This window comes from Hyperoodon ampullatus, assembly GCF_949752795.1.
Source record: "Hyperoodon ampullatus genome assembly, chromosome: 2".
NCBI lineage: Eukaryota > Metazoa > Chordata > Mammalia > Artiodactyla > Ziphiidae > Hyperoodon > Hyperoodon ampullatus.
The window spans coordinates 23,993,046-24,017,101 of NC_136915.1; the positions used below are offsets into that span (position 1 = coordinate 23,993,046).

The window sequence follows — 24,056 nt, forward strand, 5'->3', positions numbered from 1 at the left end:
GTGTGTCAGTGTGTGTGTTTGAATACATGTGTACGAGTGTCTGCATGTGTGTAAATATCTATGTTTGTAAGTGCATGAGTGTGTCATTGTGTTTCTGTGTATGAACGTGTGTATCCAGATGAGTGTGTCTACATATGTGAGCGTGCAGTGCATTTCTCTTTGTGAACGCATGTGCGTGACTGTGTGTGAAAGCTCTGCTTCCCTCCAGGCCCTTTCCCCACCTCCTTCTCACTCCAGCAGTGGGCTTGGGGAAGGTTCTAGAAGGGACCTTGGGTCCTGGTCCTCAGAGACTGAGCCCGGCCAGCCCTTGGGTCAAGGAAGGCCCTTCTGACCTGTCGGTCCCCGGCCAACCCCGTCCCCCGCACGGAAAGCACCAAGCCCCTCCCTGCTGGGGGTGCTGCCCTGGGCCCAGCCTGGGGAAGGACTGCGGCCCACCTGTGCTGTTCTCTTTGCACGCTGCCAGGAGAGACCACTATGCCTACTCCTACTACCCGTAAGTAGCGCACCTGCCTCAGAGCCCCGCCCCTCCTGGGGAGCCCCTGCCCCCACCCCGGCCTGGCCTGGCATCAGCCCCTCCTCCACGGCCACCCTGTCTCTGAGCTTCCCTCCTCTGCTCTGTCTCTCCTCTCCCTGTCGTCCTCCTGCGTGGAGGTCAGGAGCGCTGGCTTTGTGGTCAGAGTCTCAGGTTCAGACCTGGCTCTGCTGAGCCACCCCGGACAAGTCACTCGACCTCCCTGAGCCTCTGTGTCCTCTCGCCCCCGAGGCAGCCCCTTGTGTCTTGAGCCACTCCTGCTGGGTGGGACCTCCTGACATCAGACCACAGTCCGCATCTAGGAAGGTCCTCACCCGGGTTCCGCTCTGGATCCACAGCTCTGTGCGCATGTGTGGGGGGCAGACAGATGGCAGCTCTCCACATGGTGCACCCAGCTCCCAGGGTGCCACCAGTCCTTCTCCAGCTGGTGACCCCAGCTCCTCAGACCCACCATTTCCTGGGCACCTCCCCTGGGCTCAGTTCTTCACACACAATTCACACAACAACCCTGAGAAGAGGCACTGTGATCACCCCATTTTACTGATGAGGCAACTGAGGCTCAGGGAGGTTAAGGGACTCCTCAGAGGCCACAGGACGGGCAGAGCTGGGGTTACAACTCAGGCCCCGTCGGACTCCATGGTCTGTCTATGCTGCTCTGTTTCCTGCCTCTGTGATCGCTGACCCTGCAAGCCTTCCAGAACATTCCCCTTACCTGTGCTTGTCCCCTCCTTGCACAGCAGGCTCAGGTGGCCCTGGGCCAGCCCAGAGGATAGTGGTCTCTCACCTCCTCCCTGGACCCTCTTCTTGCATCGAAGTCACCCACCGTCACACTGGCTTTTCCAGCAACCACACCCCTGTCAACTCATGTGGAGCCTCCAGCTTGGCTTTTCCAGGAGCTGCTGACAAGGCAGCTCGCCCTCCCTCTCTACTTTGCAGCTAATTTTGAACCTAAATGCAGAACTTTTCCAAGTGTCCATGTTACGTGGCATCTGCTTGATCTCACCCTGAGATCGGCTGGAGGCCTCAGTGCGAGGTGTCCCTCCTGGCTGTGTCTGTGGCACTGGATGGTTGGTGTTTCAGGTTCTTCTTCCAAGTGGACCAGGAGGCCTGGGTGGGAACAGAGCCCTGGGGTACACCACTGCAGACCTTCTAGGCCAGTATCCATGGTGACAGGTCCTCCTTGGGCACCATTGTTCAGCCAGCTTGACGGGCTGTCCTCTGTCTTCCCTGTGGTCACTGGTGCCTGACCTGTCCCTCCCTCCCTCTGTCTCCTCCCCTCTCTCTCTCTCTCTCCTTGTCATTGTCCCTTTACTCTCCTCCTCCTCCGTCAGTCCTCTTGCCCCTCCTCACCTCCCTTCCTCCTCCACCGTCTCTCTTATGTTGATGGTCAAGGTCACAGCCACAGAGGCTTCTTCTCACCTGCCCCCAAAGGGGTCTTTGGCTCTATCCTGGGCAACAGTAAGGGTGATGCCCAGAGCCCGCGGGTGGGGCTGGGAGCAGGAGGCCTGGGCCTGCTGAGCCATCTCTTGTACAGACTGGGAAGGCTGCACCCACCGCAGTGCACGGCAGCACTGGTCCCCAGCGTGGACACAGAGCCATCTTAGCACAGGAAGGACGTCGAGGTCCTGGCAGGAGGGGCGTCCAGAGGTCATCCTGTCCCCCTTGGGCCCCAGGCGGCTCTTGAGCCAGGAGGGGCTGAGTGGAGTTTGCCTGTTTGTCTGGGGGATCCCTGCACTGGCCTCTTCATCTCCATGGATGACCAGTGTCCCTGAGCCCACATGACCCGGAAGTCCTCTCTCAGGTCTGCCCCACACCCTGCATGCTGTAGGGCCTAGAGGTGAACGGCTCTCTCGTCTCGAGCCTTCCCTGTGATTGGGCCCTGGCTCTTCTCCAGTCTCAGCGCAGGTCCCGAGTCCTTTCCCTTTGCCCGTTGCTCAGCCCCTCGGTCTTGGAGCTGTGGCCCTTGCCTCCCCACCCCGTTCTCCCTCCCACTTTCCTCCGAGTTCCCTGGGGTCACAAACTGCCATCCTCATCTGTAAAGCTGGGCTGTGGGCCTGGGCTGTGTGTGGCCCGTGCCCAGGGGCTCTCCAGAAGCTCTGCCCTCTCAGGAGGGACCGGGGCCTCTCACCTTCTCTCTCTGCTGCTTCCGGTGGCTGGATGGACTGGTGGGCAGTGACGGGAATAGGGACCCTGCGTGGATTTCTTTACAAGTCTAGTGTAGCCTGTGGTGCAACCATCCTGGGGGTTCTGGGGGGTAAGAAGAAGTCATGGTTGGAGTCATTCTGTGCCCAGTGAAAACTTATGAGACTGACCGAGTACTGGCCAGACTCTTTGCCATGAAGGAGTGTAGTCCAACCCCACTGCAGGAGGAAGAGTTCCCAGGGCAGCTGTGTGGTGAGGACGGAGGAAGGAAGGTTACCTATGGGGCTTGCTGGGGCTGGAGCTGGGGCAGGCATCTCCCTTGTTTGGGGTGCAGTGACTGTCTGCTGTGACACCAAAATAGTCACCCAGAGTGACTTTCCTCCCCTTTCCTGAGCCCTCGGGGCCAGTGAGAATTAGGAGGCAGATCCTAGCCTGAGGCCACTGCTGTTCCATCCCTTGCTGTCAGCAAAGGTCCCCAGGACAGGGACTCTGCCCAGTCCTTCTTGGGGGAGGCAGCAGCTCACTGGGTCTGGTGGGCAAAGGATGGAGGCAGAGCCCCCTCAGCACCCAGAGATGCTTCTAGACTGGCTCCTGGCCTCAAGGCCCCCCATCAACCTCTGGCTGCTGTCCTGCCCAGCTGAGCACCCATGTCTCCCATCAACCCTCCTCTGCAGGAAGCCAGTGAACATGACCAAGGCCACGGTCAACTACCGCCAGGAGAAGACCCACATGATGAGTGCCGTGGACCGGAGCTTCACAGACCAGAGCACCTTGCAGGAGGATGAGCGGCTGGGCCTCTCCTTCATGGACGGCCATGGCTACAGCCCCCGGGGTGAGTGCCCGGCCCTTCCTCGTGGCCCCCAGGCACTCCTTCCCCAGACTTGTGACCCAACAGTCCAGAACCCCACATCAGATGATTCTGTAACACCCCGAACCAACAGTACTAAGCATCCTGCTGGGTACCAGCACCAGCCCTGGGAATACAAAGAAGGCACAGGTATTATCTTTGTACTGGAGGAGCTTTAGGAAAATTGAGGACTTAGACACAGATTCATCTAAGAGGAGTGCGAGTTCACAGTTTAATTGTGGGAAGAGTTCTGGGGACTTAGAGGAGGGAGCGCTGCTGTGGGATCAGAGCAGTCTCTTTCTTGCTGTGTGAGATGAAGTGCTTGGGAGTCAGACCTCAGTTTGCATCTCAGATCCCCTTAGGTGCATGACCTGGGGCAAGTGGCTTAATCTCTCTGGATGTCTGCTTTCTCATGTATAAAGTGAGGATAAAGATCATCTCTGCTGGTAGGGCTGCTGGAAGACTAAATAAGAGAATGTGTGTACATCATTTAGTGCTGTACCTGGCCTGCAGGGAGAGTATAGTGAGTCAGCTGTATATGCTAGGAGCTTGTCATAAATTGCTCCATCACATATCTTTTTATTCTACTTAGTGCTGATTTGTACAAAAAATAACATTTATGAAAATCATAAAGTCATAATAATACACCAAACACCGGTGAACCCCGCTAGTGAACTTGAACGTCATCTGGGTGCCCCTTCCATATCCCCTACCTCCCTCTTACATGTAAATATTCCCCTTAAATTTATGTTTATAACTTTCTCGCCTTTTTGGGAGTAATTTTACCATATGTGCATGTGTCCCCAAACAGTGCATTATATAATTTTGCTCATTTTCGAGCTTGATAGAAATGAAATTGCTCTCTAGTTTTCAGCACAACACCATGTTTCCAATATTTACCCAGGTGGATGTTTTGCTGTAGTTCATTTATTTTCTCTGATGTATAGCTTTCCGCTGTATGACTATATCACAATTTATTTCTTCATTCTGACATCCGTGGGCATTTGATTTGTTCCTAGTTTTCTTTCTTTTTTTTTTTTTGTGGTACGCTGGCCTCTCACTGTTGTGGCCTCTCCCGTTGGGGAGCACAGGCTCCGGACACGCAGGCTCAGTGGCCATGGCTCATGGGCCTAGCCGCTCCGCGGCATGTGGGATCTTCTCGAACCAGGGCACAAACCCGTGTCCCCTGCATCAGCAGGCAGACTCTCAACCACTGTGCCACCAGGGAAGCCCCCTAGTTTTCCTGTTATTACAAACGAGGCTGCTGTGAACATTCTTAAATGAATCTCCAGATGCACCTGCACAGCAGATTCTGGAAGTAGAACTGCTGGATTATAAAGTATGTGCTTGTTCTGCTTTATAAGACAGTGTCAAATTGTTTTCCAAAGTGTCTTTGCCTGTGTTCACTCCTAGCAGCAGGGTGTAAGTTTCCATTGCTCCACATCAAGATCAAAATTTGCCAGGCTTCTTCACTTTTGTCAAACTAGTTTGTATAAGATGGTAATTCTCTATAGTCTGAATTTACATTTCTCTGATTACTAGTGAGGTTGAATATATTTGCAAATCATCATTGGCCATTCAGGTTTCTTCTTCCATAAAATGCCTGTTCATGTCTTTTACCTAATTTTCTGTTCAGTTTTCTGTTGCTATCTTAGTGGTTTTTAGGAGTTCTTTATATATTTGGGATGAGACTCATTTGTCCCTTATGAATTGCAAATATCTTCTCCCAATTTGTGGCTCATCTTTGCACGTTGTTTATAGTATCTTTGGAGGAACAGATTTTTATTTCAATTCAGTCATCAATCTATTCCTTTTTGATTTCTATTTTTTGTACTTGCTTAAAGAATTCTTCCTTATGCAAGGTCGTAAGATATTTTTTACTTTTTTCTAAAACTTTTAATATTTTGCATTTCACATTTAAATCTTTATCCATCTGTAGTTAATTTTTATATGTGATATGAAAAAAAAATTAAGGATTTTATTTTTTCTATAGGGAAAACCAACTGTCCCAGCATCAGGTATTATAGTTCATATTTTCACCACTGATTTGTAGTGCCACCCTTATCATATATCACATTCCCATACATATATGGATTGTGTTTTGGCTCCCTGTTCTCTTTCATCAGCCGGTTTGGTGATTCCTGTACCAATAGCAAACTACCTATCTAGGTCTTGATTTTTTGACACATCAAGCCCTCCCAACTTAGTTCTTCAACAAGGGTGTCTTGGCTCTATTTGCGCTCATACTCCTTCTTACAGATTTTAGAATCATCTTTTCAAGTTCCTTGGAAAACTTTGTTGGATGAATTTGCTTTGAATCTTTGGATCAGTTTTCATTTTGTAAAACTGAAACTCTGTATCCATTAAACGCCCCTTTCCCTACCTTCTCAGCCCCTGGCAACCACCATTCTACTTTCTGTCTCTATGACTTTGATTACTGTATCTCATACTAAGTGGAATCATACGGTACTTGTCTTTAGGGACTGGCTTATTTCCATTAGCATAATGTACTCAAGGTTCATCCATGTTGTAGCATCTTTCAGAATTGCCTTTGTTTTCTTAAGTGTTTTTTAAAATTGCTTTTTAAAAAATATTTTATTTATTTATTTAAAAATTTTTGGCCATGCCGCACAGCATGTGGGATCTTTAGTCCCCCAACCAGGGATCGAATCTGTACCCCCTGCACTGGAAGCACAGAGTCCTAACCACTGGACCGCCGGGGAATTCCCAGAATTGCCTTTCTTTTTAAGGCTGAATAATATTTCATTGTATGTATACACATACTTTTCTTATCCATTTGTCTGTTGATGGACACTTGGATTGCTTCCATGTTTTAGCTCTTGTGTATAATGCTACTATGAATATGGGTGTATACAAATATCTCTTTGGCGCCCTGCTTTTAATACTTTTGGGTATATACCCAGAAATGGAATTGCTGGATCATATAGTAGTTCTATTTTTAATTTTTCGAGGAACTGCCATTCTGTTTTCCACAGTGGATGCACCATTTTACATTCCCACCAATAGTGTACAAGGGTTCCAGTTTTCCCCACATCCTTGCCAACACTTGTTTTCTGTTCAAGACAGCTTTTTTTATAGCAGCCATCGTAATGGATGTGAGATGGTATCTCATAGTTTTTTTTTGTTTGTTTGTTTTTTTGTGGTACGCGGGCCTCTCACTGTTGTGGCCTCTCTCGTTGCGGAGCACAGGCCGGGACATGCAGGCTCAGTGGCCATGGCTCATGGGCCCAGCCACTCCGTGGCACGTGGGATATTCCCAGACTGGGGCATGAACCTGTGTCCCCTGCATCGGCAGGCGGACTCTCAACCACTGCGCCACCAGGGCAGCCCTTCATAGTTCTGATTTGCATTTCCCTAATGCTGAATGATGTGATGTTGGGCATCTTTTCATGTGTTTATTGGCCATTTGTGTATTTTATCTGGAGAATTTTTGAATTGGGTTGTTTGTCCTTTTGTTGTTGAGTTTTAGGAGTTCTGTATATATTCTGGATATTAATCCTTATCAGATTAACAATTTACAAATATTTTATCTCATAGTGTGGGTTGCCTTTTTACTCTGCAGATAGTGTCTTTTGATGAACAAATGTTTACATTTTGTTGTAGTCCATTTTGTCTTTTTTTCTCTTTTGTTGCTTATGCCTTTGGTGTCATAGCCCAGAAATCCTTGCCAAATCTGATGTCATGAAACTTTTCATAAACTTTCTTTTTTTTATTGAAGTATAGTTGGTTTAGTTTCAGGTATATAATATAGTGATTTGATATTTTTATAGATTATACACCATACAAAGTTATTACCATATTATTAACTATATTCCCTGTGCTGTATATTATATCCCTGTGACTACTTTATTTTATCACTGGTAGTTTGTACCTCTTAATCCTCTTCCTCTGTTTTGCCCATCCTCCCACCCCTCTCCCCTTGGGCAACCACTAATTTGTTCTTCATATCTGTGAGTCTGTTTCTGTTTTGTTATATTTGTCTATTTGTTTGGCTTTTTAGATTCTACACATAAGTGAAGACATATAATATTTGTCTTTCTCTGTCTGATTTATTTCACTAAGCATAATACTCTCCAGGTCCATCCATGTTGTCACAAATGGCAAGATTTCATTCTTTTTTATGGCTGAGTAATATTCCATTGTGTGTGTGTGTGTATATATATATATATATATATATATATGTATATATATATATATATATGTATGTATGTATACCACATCTTCTTTATTTATTCTTCTGTCATTGGACATTTAGGTTGCTTCCATATCTTGGCTATTATAAATAGCGCTGCAAAGAACACTGAGGTGCATATCTCTTTTTGAACTAGTGTTTTCATTTTCTTTGGGTAAATATTCAGAAGTGGAATTGTTGGGTCATACGGTAGTTCTATTTTAAAGTTTTTGAAGAACCTCTGCACTGTTTCCTATAGTGACACCAATTTACATTCCTACCAACAGTGCAGGAGGCTTCCCTTTTCTCCACATCCTCACCAACATTTGTTATTTCTTGCCTTTTTGAGGATGGCCATTCTGATGGGTGTGAGATGATATCTCACTGTGGTTTTGATTTGCATTTCCCTGATGATTAGTGATGTTGAACATCTTTTCATGTGCCTGTTGGCCATCTGCATGTCTTCTTTGGAAAAATGCCTAAGGCTTGAAGGCATTTTGAGTTTATTTTTAAATATGGTATGAGAAAATGGTCTAGTTTCATTATTTTACTTGTAGTTGTCCAGTTTTCCCAGTACCACTTGTTGAAGGGACTGTCTTTTCCCCATTGTATATTCTTGCCTCTTTGTCATAGATTAATAGACCATATGTATGTAGGTTTATTTCTGGACTCTCTATTCTGTTCCATTGATCTATATGTCTGCTTTTGTGCCAGTACCATACTGTTTTGATTACTGTAGCTTTGTAGTATAGTTTGAAGTCAGGGTGCTTGATACCTCCAGCTTTGTTCTTCTTTCTCAAGATTGCTTTGGCTATTCAGGGTCTAAACTTTCTGATTAATTCTAATTTGTCTGTAGAATCATTTAGATTTCCTGAGTACAAAGGATCTGTGAATATTGACAGTTCTGTTTCTTATTTCTCATTTCTTATCCTTTTTTTCCTTATCTTTCTGCATGCCACTGGCTGGAACCTCAAATGGAAGTGGTTATAGCAGAAATCATTGTCTTGTTTTCCTGGTTTTAAAAGAAATGCTTCTAACATTAAAACAGTGAGAATGAAGTTTGCCATAGGTTTTTGGAAGAAATGTCTTATCAGATGAACAAAATTCCTTTCAGTTTTTAGTTTGCTAAGAGATTTTATTTTAAATGGGCATTAAACTTAGCAAATGCTTTTTTTCTGGATTTACTATGATGCCATATTTTTTTCCTTTAGTTTGTTAGTGAGGTGAGTGACATTTTTAGATTTTCTATTGTTAAAATAACCTTCAATTCCTGGGGTAAATTCAACTTGGTCATCATGCATAATTTTTTTTAATGAATTATTGGATTCAGTATAATTATAATATTGTTCAAGATTCTAAAGTTGTATTCCTGAGTGTGATTGGCCTATAATTTTTCTTTTTTTATACTGTCTTTGTCTGGTTTCTGGTATCAAGATTCTGTTTGTATTATAAAATGCATTGAGGTCTCTTCTCTTTTTTCCTTATCATGGGAGATTGGGGTAATTGACTCCTTGAAAGTTTGGTGGAATTCACCCGTGAAACAATCTTTTTTTGTTGTTTTCTTTATGGAAACATTTTAAACTTTTAATTCAATCTATTTAAAGGAGTAAAGGACTATTCAAGCTTTCTGTTTTTTTCAAGACACTTTTAGTAAGTTATATTTGTCTAGGAATGTGTCCATTTCATTTATGTTTTCAAATTCATTGACATGCATTTATGCATCACATTCTCTTTGTGACCTCCCTCATTAAATTTACACACACGGTAGTAGCTGTTATCAACCCTTCATCTTACAAATGAGGAAACAGGGACCCAGAGAGGAGAATCACTTGTCCAGATCAAGCAGAAGGTGGCAGAGTCAGGATTTAAATTCAGGTCTTTCTGAATTGCAAATTGCTGTTTCTGCTGTATCATGCTGGGCCTAGAGGACTGGGTAGGATTTGGACCAGCAGAGATGGGAAGGAAAAGGCAAATGTGCATGAAGAACAGCATGTGTAAATGCATGGAGGTGGGCACAGAGGACGACATGGAGAGGTTTGCTTGGGCTGAAAACTCAAGTGGGTGCTGGGGAGAGTGGGAGGTGAAGGTGGTGTGGGCACATGCCTTGCTGCTGAGTCTTATGGAGAGATGCAGTGAGGCAGGAAACATGGGTTCTGCTCCCAAGGAACTCACTGACTAGTTGGGGAGATGAGATTGACCCAGGGAAGTCCACACTAGGCTAATTGTCGGGGGGTAGTGGGGACAGTTAGTGCTGCCATAGTCTTGAGAAGATACACCTTTGGGCAGGGAAGGTCAGGGTTTCGGCTGAGATGGATAAGATTTGACTGATGGTGAGGAGGGCGTGGGCACTGAAGGCAGGGTGCAGGACACGGGGAAGGTGTGACGGCTGGGAAGCTCAAGGTGTGTTCAGGAGACTGGAGCTCAGTCTCAAGGCTTCTCTCTCTTTATGCCCCATGCTGGTCTAGCCGCCACTTCCTTCTTTTCTTTCCAAACAGTGGAGGCCAGAGTTTTGTGGTTTAGAACAGAAAGCCATGTTGATTTTGATGTATCCTCAACATGGAAGTTTTAAATGGGGACTTCCCATGCTGAGTAAATGTTGAGCTGGGATGTTCCCAAGATGTTGGAATGTGCCCCTGTCGTTTCTGATCTTGGCTATGAAAACCCTCAAACCCTCTGGGCCCTTGTCCATCTGGAGCTCTTGACCTGTGTGGGAACCAGTGGGTTCCGGCCAAATGGTTTGTCAAATAAGTGCCCCTTACTTGACACCACAAATGCCCCTTTATCAGGGAGACGAAAACAGAGAAAGACAACAGGATCCCAGAGTCAGTTGGGCCTGGGTTTGAATCCTGATGCTTCCACTTAAGGAGCAGGTAACAACCCTTCTGGGCCTCAGTTTCCTTGTTTAATAGGGGGGATAACAATAGCACCTACTTCATAGGGATATTCTAAGGATTGAATGACTTAAGAATCATGCTAGGCATATGAAAGCACTCAGTACGTTAGATATTGTTAGCTATTATTACAGACTGTGTTTCTTTAAAGTTATTTGCTAATTGCAGATAGTGAAGGAAAAATATAATATGCTGCTAGATTGTACCGGTGGCCTGTCTTCATCTGAGGGTGGATGGGAATCGGGGAAAGTGCCCATCTTTGAGGAAAGTCTGAGGATCTCCGTTTTCAAATAAAGAAACTGAGGTCCAGAGAAGTCAAGTGGCTTGAGTCAGAATTCAAATTCAGGCTTCTCCTGTGCTCCGCGACAAGAGAGGCCATGACAGTGAGAGGCCCGTGCACCGCGATGAAGAGCGGCCCCCGCTTGCCACAACTAGAGAAAGCCCTCACACAGAAATGAAGACCCAACACAGCCAAAAATAAAAATTAATAAATTAAAAGAAGGCTCAACATTAAAAAAAAAAATTCAGGCTTCTCTGACTCCACACCCAGTGTTCTTTCCTCTGGGCCTCAGCCCTCCCCGCAAAACATCCGCTGTCCAGTGGTTACTCTCCAAAATTGTCCGACAATCATAATGGAGCTGGAGAGAGCCTGGGAGAGCCCCTGAGTGGTGACCTTGAAGCTGATGGCTGGCTCTTACCTTCCTTCCTCTCTTCCTCCCTTTCAGGGGCTTCCAGCTGTGGGCAAGCTGGTTCTTAGGGTATGTGTGTGTATGGGAGAGGCGCGGCGGTGGGGGGTGGGGAGTGTGTGTGTGTGTGTGTGTGTGTGTGTGTGTATGTGTATGAGTGTGAGTGAAATCCCATGGTAATTCATGGGTGAGAAGAGTAAGGACCTGTCTTCTCTGGGCCCCAGGAAATGGAGGGTCTTCTTGGCAGCATAATTGTTCATCATCCTTTGTCTTCTGGTGGTCTTATTTGTAGAACATCTTGTGTTGCTCTTGGGCTCAGCTGGAAGCCGCCCAGCTTTGGCTCTGGCTTCCTGTCTGGACCCCGAGCAAGTGGGATTTTTGGCTTGTCTTCACCCATTGCAAGATGATTCCATGCCTACTTGTGAGGCTGTATCAGGGCTTCCAACCCTTCAAGATCTCTGGGATGAGCTGTTGGATTCTGCACCCGGAGAGCTCTCTATGGAGCTGTTGGCATGGTTTTCACGAAGAACACTTAGGACTCCTTCATTTCTGAGTTCCTTGAGCCAGCAGAAATCTTTTTTTCTTCAAACCTTTGTGCTTGTCTTGTGTGTTTGTGGTAGATGGTCTTTAGAATTGTCAGGTCCTGGACCAAGATTCTACAGTGGAGAAGGACCAAGACAGAAAGGCCACCTCTTTTCAAACAGCTGCCCTGGCTTTCTGGGACTCCAGAGGTTCCTCCCTTTCCTGGAAGCTCCTAATCATGTCAACAGCTCCATCTGCAGGTGCTCATGTGCCAGGCACTGGGCTGGGTGCTTTATTTTTTATTATTTTTTTTTTTTTATTTTTTTTATTTTTTGCTTTATCACAAATTTAATCAGTTATATGTATACATATGTTCCCATATCCCCTCCCTTTTGCGTCTCCCTCCCACCCTCCCTATCCCACCCCTCCAGGCGGTCACAAAGCACCGAGCTGATCTCCCTGTGCTATGCGGCTGCTTCCCACTAGCTATCTACCTTACGTTTGGTAGTGTATATATGTCCATGCCGCTCTTTCACTTTGTCACAGCTTACCCTTCCCCCTCCCCATATCCTCAAGTCCATTCTCTAGTAGGTCTGTGTCTTTATTCCTGTCTTACCCCTATGTTCTTCATGACCTTTTTTTTTCTTAAATTCCATTTATATGTGTCAGCATACAGTATTTGTCTTTCTCTTTCTGACTTACTTCACTCTGTATGACAGACTCTAGGTCCATCCACCTCATTACAAATAGTTCAATTTCATTTCTTTTTATGGCTGAGTAATATTCCATTGTATGTATGTGCCACATCTTCTTTACCCATTCATCCGATGATGGACACTTAGGTTGTTTCCATCTCCGGGCTATTGTAAATAGGGCTGCTATGAACATTTTGGTACATGTCTCTTTTTGAATTATGGTTTTCTCAGGGTATATGCCCAGTAGTGGGATTGCAGGGTCATATGGTAGTTCTATTTGTAGTTTTTTAAGGAACCTCCATACCGTTCTCCATAGTGGCTGTACCAATTCACATTCCCACCAGCAGTGCAAGAGTGTTCCCTTTTTTCCACACCCTCTCCAGCATTTATTGTTTCTAGATTTTTTGATGATGGCCATTCTGACTGGTGTGAGATGATATCTCATTGTAGTTTTGATTTGCATTTCTCTAATTAGTAAAGATGTTGAGCATCCTTTCATGTGTTTGTTGGCAGTCTGTATATCTTCTGTGGAGAAATGTCTATTTAGGTCTTCTGCCCATTTTTGGATTGGGTTGTTTGTTTTTTTGTTATTGAGCTGCATGAGCTGCTTATAAATTTTGGAGATTAATCCTTTGTCAGTTGCTTCATTTGCAAATATTTTCTCCCATTCTGAGGGTTGTCTTTTGGTCTTGTTTATGGTTTCCTTTGCTGTGCAAAAGCTTTTAAGTTTCATTAGGTCCCATGTGTTTATTTTTGTCTTTATTTCCATTTCTCTAGGAGGTGGGTCAAAAAGGATCTTGCTGTGATTTATGTCATAGAGTGTTCTGCCTATGTTGTCCTCTAAGAGTTTGATAGTGTCTGGCCTTACATTTAGGTCTTTAATCCATTTTGAGCTTATTTTTGTGTATGGTGTTAGGGAGTGATCGAATCTCATACTTTTACATGTCCCTGTCCAGTTTTCCCAACACCACTTATTGAAGAGACTGTCCTTTCTCCACTGTACATTCCTGCCTCCTTTATCAAAGATAAGGTGACCATATGTCCGTGGGTTTATCTCTGGGCTTTCTATCCTGTTCCATTGATCTATCTTTCTGTTTCTGTGCCAGTACCATACTGTCTTGATTACTGCAGCTTTGTAGTATAGTCTGAAGTCAGGGAGCCTGATGCCTCCAGCTCCGTTTTTCGTTCTCAAGATTGCTTTGGCTATTCGTGGTCTTTTGTGTTTCCATACAAATTGTGAAATTTTTTGTTCTAGTTCTGTGAAAAATGCCAGTGGTATTTTGATAGGGATTGCATTGAATCTGTAGATTGCTTTGGGTAGTAGAGTCATTTTCACAATGTTGATTCTTCCAATCCAAGAACATGGTACATCTCTCCATCTATTTGTATCATCTTTAATTTCTTTCATCAGTGTCTTATAATTTTCTGCATACAGGTCTTTTGTCTCCTTAGGTAGGTTTATTCCTAGATATTTTATTCTTTTTGTTGCAGTGGTAAATGGGAGTGTTTCCTTGATTTCACTTTCAGATTTTTCATCATTAGTATATAGGAATGCCAGAGATTTCTGTGCATTAATTTTGTATCCTGCAACTTTACCAAATTCATTGATTAGCTCTAGTAGTTTTCTGGTAGCATCTTTAGGATTCTCTATGTATAGTATCATGTCATCTGCAAACAGTGACAGCTTTACTTCTTCTTTTCCAATTTGGATTCCTTTTATTTGCTTTTCTTCTCTGATTGCTGTGGCTAAAACTTCCAAAACTATGTTGAATAAGAGTGGTGAGAGTGGGCAACCTTGTCTTGTTCCTGATCTTAGTGGAAATGGTTTCAGTTTTTCACCATTGAGGACGATGCTGGCTGTGGGTTTGTCATATATGGCCTTTATTATGTTGAGGAAAGTTCCCTCTATGCCTACTTTCTGCAGGGTTTTTATCATGAATGGGTGTTGAATTTTGTCGAAAGCTTTCTCTGCATCTATTGAGATGATCATATGGTTTTTCTCCTTCAATTTGTTAATATGGTGTATCACGTTGATTGATTTGCGTATATTGAAGAATCCTTGCATTCCTGGGATAAACCCCACTTGATCATGGTGTATGATCCTTTTAATGTGCTGTTGGATTCTGTTTGCTAGTATTTTGTTGAGGATTTTTGCATCTATGTTCATCAGTGATATTGGCCTGTAGTTTTCTTTCTTTGTGACATCCTTGTCTGGTTTTGGTATCAAGGTGATGGTGGCCTCGTAGAATGAGTTTGGGAGTGTTCCTCCCTCTGCTATATTTTGGAAGAGTTTGAGAAGGATAGGCGTTAGCTCTTCTCTAAATGCTTGATAGAATTCGCCTGTGAAGCCATCTGGTCCTGGGCTTTTGTTTGTTGGAAGATTTTTTATCACAGTTTCAATTTCAGTGCTTGTGATTGGTCTGTTCATATGTTCTATTTCTTCCTGATTCAGTCTTGGCAGGTTGTGCATTTCTAAGAATTTGTCCATTTCTTCCAGGTTGTCCATTTTATTGGCATAGAGTTGCTTATAGTAATCTCTCACGATCTTTTGTATTTCTGCAGTGTCAGTTGTTACTTCTCCTTTTTCATTTCTAATTCTATTGATTTGAGTCTTCTCCCTTTTTTTCTTGATGAGTCTGGCTAATGGTTTATCAATTTTGTTTATCTTCTCAAAGAACCAGCTTTTAGTTTTATTGATCTTTGCTATTGTTTCCTTCATTTCTTTTTCATTTATTTCTGATCTGATTTTTATGATTTCTTTCCTTCTGCTAACTTTGGGATGTTTTTGTTCTTCTTTCTCTAATTGCTTTAGGTGCAAGGTTAGGTTGTTTAGTCGAGATATTTCCTGTTTCTTAAGGTGGGATTGTATTGCTATAAACTTCCCTCTTAGAACTGCTTTTGCTGCATCCCATAGGTTTTGGGTCGTCGTGTCTCCATTGTCATTTGTTTCTAGGTATTTTTTTATTTCCTCTTTGATTTCTTCAGTGATCACTTCGTTATTAAGTAATGTATTGTTTAGCCTCCATGTGTTTGTATTTTTTATAGCTCTTTTCCTGTAATTGATATCTAGTCTCATAGCATTGTGGTCGGAAAAGATACTTGATACAATTTCAATTTTCTTAAATTTACCAAGGCTTGATTTGTGACCCAAGATATGATCTATCCTGGAGAATGTTCCATGAGCACTTGAGAAAAATGTGTATTCTGTTGTTTTTGGATGGAATGTCCTATAAATATCAATTAAGTCCATCTTGTTTAATGTATCATTTAAAGCTTGTGTTTCCTTATTTATTTTCATTTTGGATGATCTGTCCATTGGTGAAAGTGGGGTGTTAAAGTCCCCTACTATGATTGTGTTACTGTCGATTTCTCCTTTTATGGCTGTTAGTGTTTGCCTTATGTATTGAGGTGCTCCTATGTTGGGTGCATAAATATTTACAATTGTTATATCTTCTTCTTGGATCGATCCCTTGATCATTATGTAGTGTCCTTCTTTGTCTCTTCTAGTAGTCTTTATTTTAAAGTCTATTTTGTCTGATATGAGAATTGCTACTCCAGCTTTCTTTTGGTTTCCATTTGCATGGAATATCTTTTTCCATCCCCTTACTTTCAGTCTGTATGTGTCTCTAGGTCTGAAGTGGGTCTCTTGTAGACAGCATATATATGGGTCTTGTTTTTGTATCCATTCAGCCAATCTGTGTCTTTTGGTGGGAGCGTTTAGTCCATTTACATTTAAGGTAATTATCGATATGTATGTTCCTATTCCCATTTTCTTAATTGTTTTGGGTTCGTTATTGTAGGTCTTTTCCTTCTGTTGTGTTTCTTGCCTAGAGAAGTTCCTTTAGCATTTGTTGTAAAGCTGGTTTGGTGGTGCTGAACTCTCTCAGCTTTTGCTTGTCTGTAAACGTTTTAATTTCTCCATCAAATCTGAATGAGATCCTTGCTGGGTAGAGTAATCTTGGTTGCAGGTTTCTCTCCTTCATCACTTTAATTATGTCCTGCCACTCCCTTCTGGCTTGTAGAGTTTCTGCTGAGAGATCAGCTGTTATCCTGATGGGGATTCCCTTGTGTGTTATTTGTTGTTTTTGCCTTGCTGCTTTTAATATGATTTCTTTGTGTTTAATTTTTGACAGTTTGATTAATATGTGTCTTGGCGTATTTCTCCTTGGATTTATTCTGTATGGGACTCTCTGTGCTTCTTGGACTTGATTAACTATTTCCTTTCCCATATTAGGGAAGTTTTCAACTATAATCTCTTCAAATATTTTCTCAGTCCCTTTCTTTTTCTCTTCTTCTTCTGGAACCCCTATAATTCGAATGTTGGTGCGTTTAATGTTGTCCCAGAGGTCTCTGATATTGTCCTCTGTTCTTTTCATTCTTTTCTCTTTATTTTGCTCTGCATTAGTTATTTCCACTATTTTATCTTCCACCTCACTTATCCGTTCTTCTGCCTCAGTTATTCTGCTATTGATCCCATCTAGAGTATTTTTCATTTCATTTATTGTGTTTTTAATCGATGCTTGATTCATCTTTAGTTCTACTAGGTCCTTGTTAACTGTTTCTTGCATTTTGTCTATTCTATTTCCAAGATTTTGGATCATCTTTACTATCATTATTCTGAATTCTTTTTCAGATAGACTGCCTATTACCTCTTCATTTGTTAGGTCTGGTGGGTTTTTATCTTGCTCCTTCTCCTGCTGTGTGTTTTTCTGTCTTCTCATTTTGCTTATGTTACTGTGTTTGGGGTCTCCTTTTTGCCGGCTGCAGGTTCGTAGTTCCTGTTGTTTTTGGTGTCTGTCCCCAGTGGCTAAGGTTGGTTTAGTGGGTTGTGTAGGTTTCCTGGTCGAGGGGACTAGTGCCTGTGTTCTGGTGGATGAGGCTGGATCTTGTCTTTCTGGTGGGCAGGTCCACGTCTGGTGGTGTGTTTTGGGGTGTCTGCAGACTTTTTATGATTTTAGGCCACCTCTCTGCTAATGGGTGGCGTTGTGTTCCTGTCTTGCTAGTTGTTTGGCATAGGGTGTCCAGCACTGTAGCTTGCTGGTCGTTGAGTGAAGCTGGGTGCTGGTGTTGAGATGGAGATCTCTGGAAGATTTTCGCCGTTTGATATTATGTGGAGCTGGGAGGTCTCTTGTGGACCAGTGTCCTGAAGTTGGCTCTCCCACCTCAGAGGCACAGTACTGACTCCTGGCTCCTCAATTTGGGATGATTTGTTGTCTATTCATGTATTCCACAGATGCAGGGTACATCAAGTTGATTGTGGAGCTTTAATCCGCTGCTTCTGAGGCTGCTGGGAGAGGTTTCCCTTTCTCTTCTTTGTTCTCACAGCTCCCGGGTCTCAGCTTTGGATTTGGCCCCGCCTCTGCGTGTAGGTCGCCGGAGGGCGTCTGTTCTTCGCTCAGACAGGAAAGGGTTAAAGGAGCAGCCTCTTCGGGAACTCTGGCTCACTCAGGCCGGGCGGGAGGGAGGGGCACGGAGTGCGGGGCGAGCCTGCAGCGGCAGAGGTCGGCGTGACGTTGCACCAGCCCGAGGCGCGCCGTGCGTTCTCCCAGGGAAGCCGCCCCTGGATCCCGGGACCCCGGCAGTGGCGGGCTGCTCAGGCTCCCGGAAGGGCGGTGTGGACAGTGACCTGCGCTCGCACACGGGCTTCTTGGCGGCGGCAGCAGCAGCCCCAGCGTCCCACGCCCGTCACTGGGCTCCGCGCTTTCAGTCGCGACTCGCGCCCGTCTGTGGAGCCCCTTTAAGCAGCGCTCTTAATCCCCTCTCCTCGCGCAGCAGGAAACCAAGAGGGAAGAACAAGTCTCTTGCCTCTTCGGCAGCTCCAGAGTTTTCCCGGACTCCCTCCCGGCTAGCTGTGGCACATTAGCCCCCTTCAGGCTGAGTTCTCGCCGCCAGCCCCAGTCCTCTCCCTGCGCTCTGACCGAAGCCCGAGCCTCAGCTTCCAGCGCCGCCCGCCCCGGCGGGCGAGCAGACAAGCCTCTCGGGCTGGTGAGTGCCGCTCGGCACCGATCCTCTGTGCGGGAATCTCTCCGCTTTGCCCTACCCAGGTATGTGGGGAGTTTCTTGCCTTTTGGGAGGTCTGGGGTCTTCTGCCAGCGTTCAGTAGGTGTTCTGTAGGAGTTGTTCCACGTGTAGCTGTATTTCTGGTGTATCCGTGAGGAGGGAGGTGATCTCCGCGTCTTACTCTTCCGCCATCTTACCCGGAAGTTCCTGGGTGCTTTATACACATTATCTTATTGAATATTTACATCATCATCTTGGAGAGTAACAGTTTTAATCTTCATTTGTCATATGAAAAGGGAAATTTCTGGAGAGTAATTAACATCCCCAAGGTCACATGCAGAGTTGGGATTTGATCTGAGGCCTGTCTGACTCCAGAGCATGTCTCTTAATCACCATATTACATTGTGTTCCCCTGAGGATGTTTCATGAAACAAGCTTTCCGTGGTGAAAGAGAGAGGTGAAACTTTGCTATTTTCCTCCATCTCTTGGAGATTTAAAATACACACTAACTTGTTGGAAGCCTTGAGAGGTTTAACAGGGAAAAGAAACCTACTTATTTTTGTTTAAAACCATTTCACAGACTCCTTTAAAACGTAGAACCCCTCCTCATCCTCCTTCTCTTCTTTTTAATGGAATACCGTTGAGTCATCTGGCACAACCAGTATTTTCTGGAACACACTTGGACAACTACTGCATCAGGCAAATCTCTCCTCTTTGGATCTCAGTTTCCCTATCTGAAAATCTAAGGGTTTGGGGCATTGGACCACGAATGTGTACCTGGCACATGACTTGCCCTCCAGCTGTAAGCAACTAGAAATCTGGATAAAATACGTGAAACAGTTGTTTTCAGACATCGGGTGCCACGCACCTCATGACTGTGATTCCCGAGAGAAGAGAAACAAATGAGGTGAGCCTTGCCTGGCATCACCTTTCTGCTTGGAGGCAGTTTTCAAACCTCAGCACAGGAAGGGGAACCCAAGCAGGGCCTGCAGTCTCCCTGATTTGAAGAGGCAGAGATTGGACTTTGGGGAAGTGGAGCTGCACAGAGGAGGGGGGTGGTGGCGTCCGTCCCGGTGCTGCATTCATTCTGTCTGTTAGTCATGACTAGGAATTAGAGGCCAGGCACCAGCCAGAGAAGGCTCCCCAAGGAGGGTCATTTTAGCTGAGACCTGAAGGATGAGTATGAGTTCGCCAGGCATAAAGGGGGGAGTGTTTGAAGGAGAGGAACAGCATGTGTGAAGGCACAGGGCAGGGAGAGGGCTGACATCTAGGCCCCTCTGGGCAGAGAACAGTGGTGAGACATGCGGAGAATAGGCCCCTGCACCTCTCCCAGGCCAGGAGAAGGGAATGAGTGTGTGGGAGTGAGTGTTGGAAGGTGGGTGTGGCTGAGCAGGACTGTTTTCTCAATCCCAGGACCTGATCTAAGGACCAGGGTGGGATGTCCTTGGGGATGCTGACCAGGAGAGCCAGGGAGTGGGTGGTCTGGAGGGAGAGGATAGTTTCCTGGGGCACGTGGGGCACTGTGAACCTCTCTGCCTCTCCCCCACGGGCTGAGCCTACGCACAGGCTGACAATGGAAACGCTTATGCAGGAGAAACGCCTCTATTCAGGTGCTTCCTGTTAATCTGCAGAAGGGGTGGCAGCAGCAGCTAGTTTCGGGACTTGCTTGTCTTTGAATGGGGGTAATAGCTGGGAGTTGTCAATGTTCCAGATTGTTCCCTGGAAGAGGGGAAGGAAGGAGGGATGTCATGGGCTCTGCTGAGCACTTCCCCCTGCAGGCAGCAGGTGAAGTCACAGAGGGGTGGGCCCTGCAGGGGAGCCCAGGAGGGTGAGGGGACCACGGGATCACAGGTGGCGGGGCTGAACCAGAAGGGCCCTCCAGGTTCATACGAACCAATCCCCTCATTTTACAGATGGGAAAACTGAGATGCAGCAGGGAAGGGGCTACCCAGGGTCACACAGGGTGGGCCCAGCCAACTGCTTGGCTCCAACAAACAACCCAGGCGTCCTCCACGCTGGCCGTGCTCCCTTCCCTCCCTCGGCCCCCTGAGTCCATCTGGGGTTCCCCAGGCTGGGGCCCGTGTGTATCAGAAACCCCTTTCCCTTTCTCTGACTACAGGAGACCAGCGCAGTGGTGGGGTCACTGAGGCCAGCAGCCTCCTGGGGGGCTCACCGCGGCGTCCGTGTGGCCGGAAGGGCTCCCCGTACCACACGGGGCAGCTGCATCCCGCGGTGCGTGTGGCTGACCTCTTGCAGCACATCAACCAGATGAAGACAGCCGAGGGCTACGGCTTCAAGCAGGAGTATGAGGTGCACGGCCCCAGTCCAGCCAGGACCCCTCGCCAGGGCCTTGCCTGGTTGCTCCTCCCTGTGGACCCTGACAGCCCTCAGCCCAGCCCTGGATGGACCCATGCTCTGACAGTCCCCAAATTCAACCTAATTTTTTGACCTTGACCTTGACCTTGATCCTAACCTCAGACTGACCTGGTTTCTAACTCTCATCCTAACCCTGACTTGAAAACTTATCTTGAATCTTATCTCATTCTCCATCTGGACCCTGCCTGGATCCGTATTCTATTCCTGATATGAACCTGACCACCAACACTGACCCTGACCTCCAACCTAAATCCCAGTCTGACTTTGACCCTGACTCTCAATCCTAAGCTCCGTTTGGACTCTGACTTGAATCCCATCCTACCTCCATCTGGACTTAATTTGACGCTCACTTTTACCTTCTTCCCAGCTCAAACCTGGAGTTGCCCTAAACCTGACCCTCATTCTAAAATGTCTCTGAACTCTAACCCTCTTTTTCCCTCTTTTCTCTCTTCCCCCTACACAGCTTGGTCTTGAACTTAGTCCCTCACTTACAAAAGAATTTACAGTGACTTTATTTCAGGCCCCAGGTTTAACCCTGAACCTGGCCCTTGTCGTGGTCCCACTCCCATCCTCTTGAGGGGATAGGGCTCTTATGAGAGAGGGGCTTCCCTCCCTCACTAACCACCACTTTCCCTTCTGGCAGAGCTTTTTTGAAGGCTGGGATGCTACAAAGAAGAAAGACAAGGTCAAGGGCGGCCGGCAGGAGCCCATGCCTGCCTGTGAGTCCTTGGGGAGGGCCTGGGGTCTGGGGCAGTGGGTGGGATGGAACAGGAAGCAGGAGGACAGCAGAGTGAGCCATTTATTGAGGGCCGGTCTCATGCCAAGCTGTGTGCTGAGCATCACACCTGTTATCTCACTTGGTCCTCTCAGTAACCCTGTGAAGTGGATGTAGTAGAACCCCCACTTTACAGATAAGGAAACTGAGGCTTGGGAGGTTAAGCGCCCTGCTCAAGGCCACACAGCTGATACACTTGTGTGAGCAGCACAGGACCTCAGGCCTTGACGCTGCAGCGCAGACTCTAACCACTGGCCTGCCCTGCCTCCAGCAGTACCAAGGGCCTACTCGTTGGTCCTGAGCCTCTAGGTTCCCTGGCTGACCTGCCTGTGCCCCATCTCTGGCCTCCAGGAAGCTTCCCCCACTGCCTCAGCTCTGGGCTCCCCAGTTCAGCCCCTGCCCACCCAATGGCCACCTGCTCTGTGTTTCCAGATGATCGGCACCGAGTGAAACTGCACCCGATGCTGGGAGACCCCGATGCTGACTACATTAATGCCAACTACATAGACGTGAGTGCCTCGCCCCGTCATCTCTGCTGACCGGCCCTGCCCGCTCCAGGCTCACTGTCCAGGCAGGGTGGGACCTGTCAGGGAATAAATGGGGGTTCACGTGGCTGGGTTCTGAGTGCCCCCACCTCCTGCAGTCAGTGCCGGGGAGCTCAGCCTAGGGGAGGAGAGGGTGGGCTGCAGCTGTCAGGAGGGCTTCCTGCAGGCCAGAGTTGGCCTGAGAGACAGGGGGATGGGGATGGTGGGGTGGAGTGTCAGTGAGGCAGAATGGAGGGAAGAGGGCAGACAGCTAGGCCTAGATATGAGGAAGGATCCCCTCTCGGTGAGGGGCCAAGAGGCTGGGGGTGGGATTCTGGGGATACACAGCGAGGCTGAAGGCAGACAGGGGCTGGGCTGAAGGCCACGAATGGCAAGCTGAGGAATTTGGTCTTTTCCCTAGGGGCACCAGGGAGTCATTAAAAGTGTTTACCCATGATCAGAGTGGTACTTTAAGAATAAGAACTGAGGTTTATTGACCATGTACTGTGTGCCAAGCACTGTGCTAAGCACTTTATACCAAATAATTAATTTTATATAATCCCTACAACCACCCTATGCATTAGTTAGCATTGTGTGGCCTCACTTAACAGGTGAGGAAACTGGGGCTCAGAGAGGTGAAGCTACTTTTCCCAGATCACACAGCTAGGGAGTGGTAAAGAAGGGATTCAAATCTCAGCCTGTCAGGGTCTCCAAAGCCTTTGCTGCTAACCATGAGACTGTCCTGCCAGCCACAGCAGCAACTGGTCGGGCTGGACCGGAGGGAGGGGCCAGAGACAGGGCAGGCAGCCAGGGGGCCTGAGCTTGAGTGTGAAGGAGAGGTGATGGGTCTGCTCCCCAAGTGGGGATGAGGGTGAGACAGGACAGGCCCAGGAGTCAGACCCTGATCAGACTCCCTGACCTGCAGCGAGCCAAGTTTGGTAGAGAGTCATTTATTCATTTGTTAGCTATGTTTTGAGCACCTACTGTGTGCCAGGCATTGTGCTGGGCACCGGGGATACAGCAGTGAGCAAGCAGACACAGTCCCTGCTTTCCGTGAACATATAGATTCTAGTTGGGGAGACACATAAGCGTACAAGTAAAATAAATTCAGACTGGATGGAAAAGCACAGGCCAGAAAAGAGGAATGACTTCCTCAGTGTCACACAGCAAGGTGGTGGTAGTGCCAGGGTTAGCTGTGGCCGGCTGCATGGAAGCAGAGGGCTTGTGCTGGCCTTGGGTGGCTGGAGAGGGGAGGGAAGGGTGGCCCAGGTAGGAGCGGCATGACCGGCTGGAGGTGGAGGAGGCATGTATCTGGGAGGGGGGTAGTCAGGGACTCTGGAGGTGACCTTTCCTTTCCTTTGTCTTCATTCCCTCCTGGTGGCCAGATGCGCTACCCCGTATTTCCCAGAATTCCTTGCCTTCTCCCCCACCTCCCATCCTCTCCCCTGACTGGGCTATGGGGCTGGGCCTGGCCTCACCTCTCAGACTTGGGCAGTTTTGGTGACAGGGGCCTCGCCTCGGTCTCCTCAAGGTCCTCGTCGGCTTCTCCTTGGGCCCCGGCAGGGACTTGCCCCTCCCCCTCTCTTGCCCAGCCCTCACATCTCTGCTCTGCCAGCCCTGCTGGCATCACCCATTCTGGCCACTCCTGTGCTCCGTCCACCTCCATCTGCCTCTGGCCTAATATCTGTCTCTTTTGCTTTGTACTGTTCCCTCACTGGAATCATTAAGATTCGGATAAACCGTGAAGTAAGTATGTCTCTCTCCATCTCCTCCTCCTCCTGTCTGTCTGGCTGGCTATGTCTCAGACTCTCTCACAGTCTCTGGCTGTGTCTCTCTCTCTGTCTCTGTCCTCCTTCCCCTCCACCTGTGCACCC

General features: G+C 46.9%; 1 protein-coding gene across 4 annotated transcripts in view; it reads left to right on the plus strand.

The window, feature by feature from the left end:
• PTPRU (protein tyrosine phosphatase receptor type U) overlaps positions 1-24,056 on the plus strand; it is a gene marked incomplete at its 5' end in the record, with an annotated part of 91,653 nt that overhangs the window by 49,882 nt on the left and 17,715 nt on the right. For 2 of the 4 annotated variants that reach the window (XM_079698288.1, XM_079698289.1), the window contains 4 exons: positions 3,349-3,506; positions 20,627-20,817; positions 21,527-21,602; positions 22,091-22,167. In XM_079698288.1, coding sequence (XP_079554414.1) covers positions 3,349-3,506; positions 20,627-20,817; positions 21,527-21,602; positions 22,091-22,167 — 502 coding nt within the window. Of the gene's footprint in view, positions 1-463; positions 494-3,348; positions 3,507-20,626; positions 20,818-21,526; positions 21,603-22,090; positions 22,168-23,910; positions 23,929-24,056 lie in introns of all 4 variants that reach the window. The other 2 variants (XM_079698287.1, XM_079698290.1) reach the window with 2 other exon arrangements.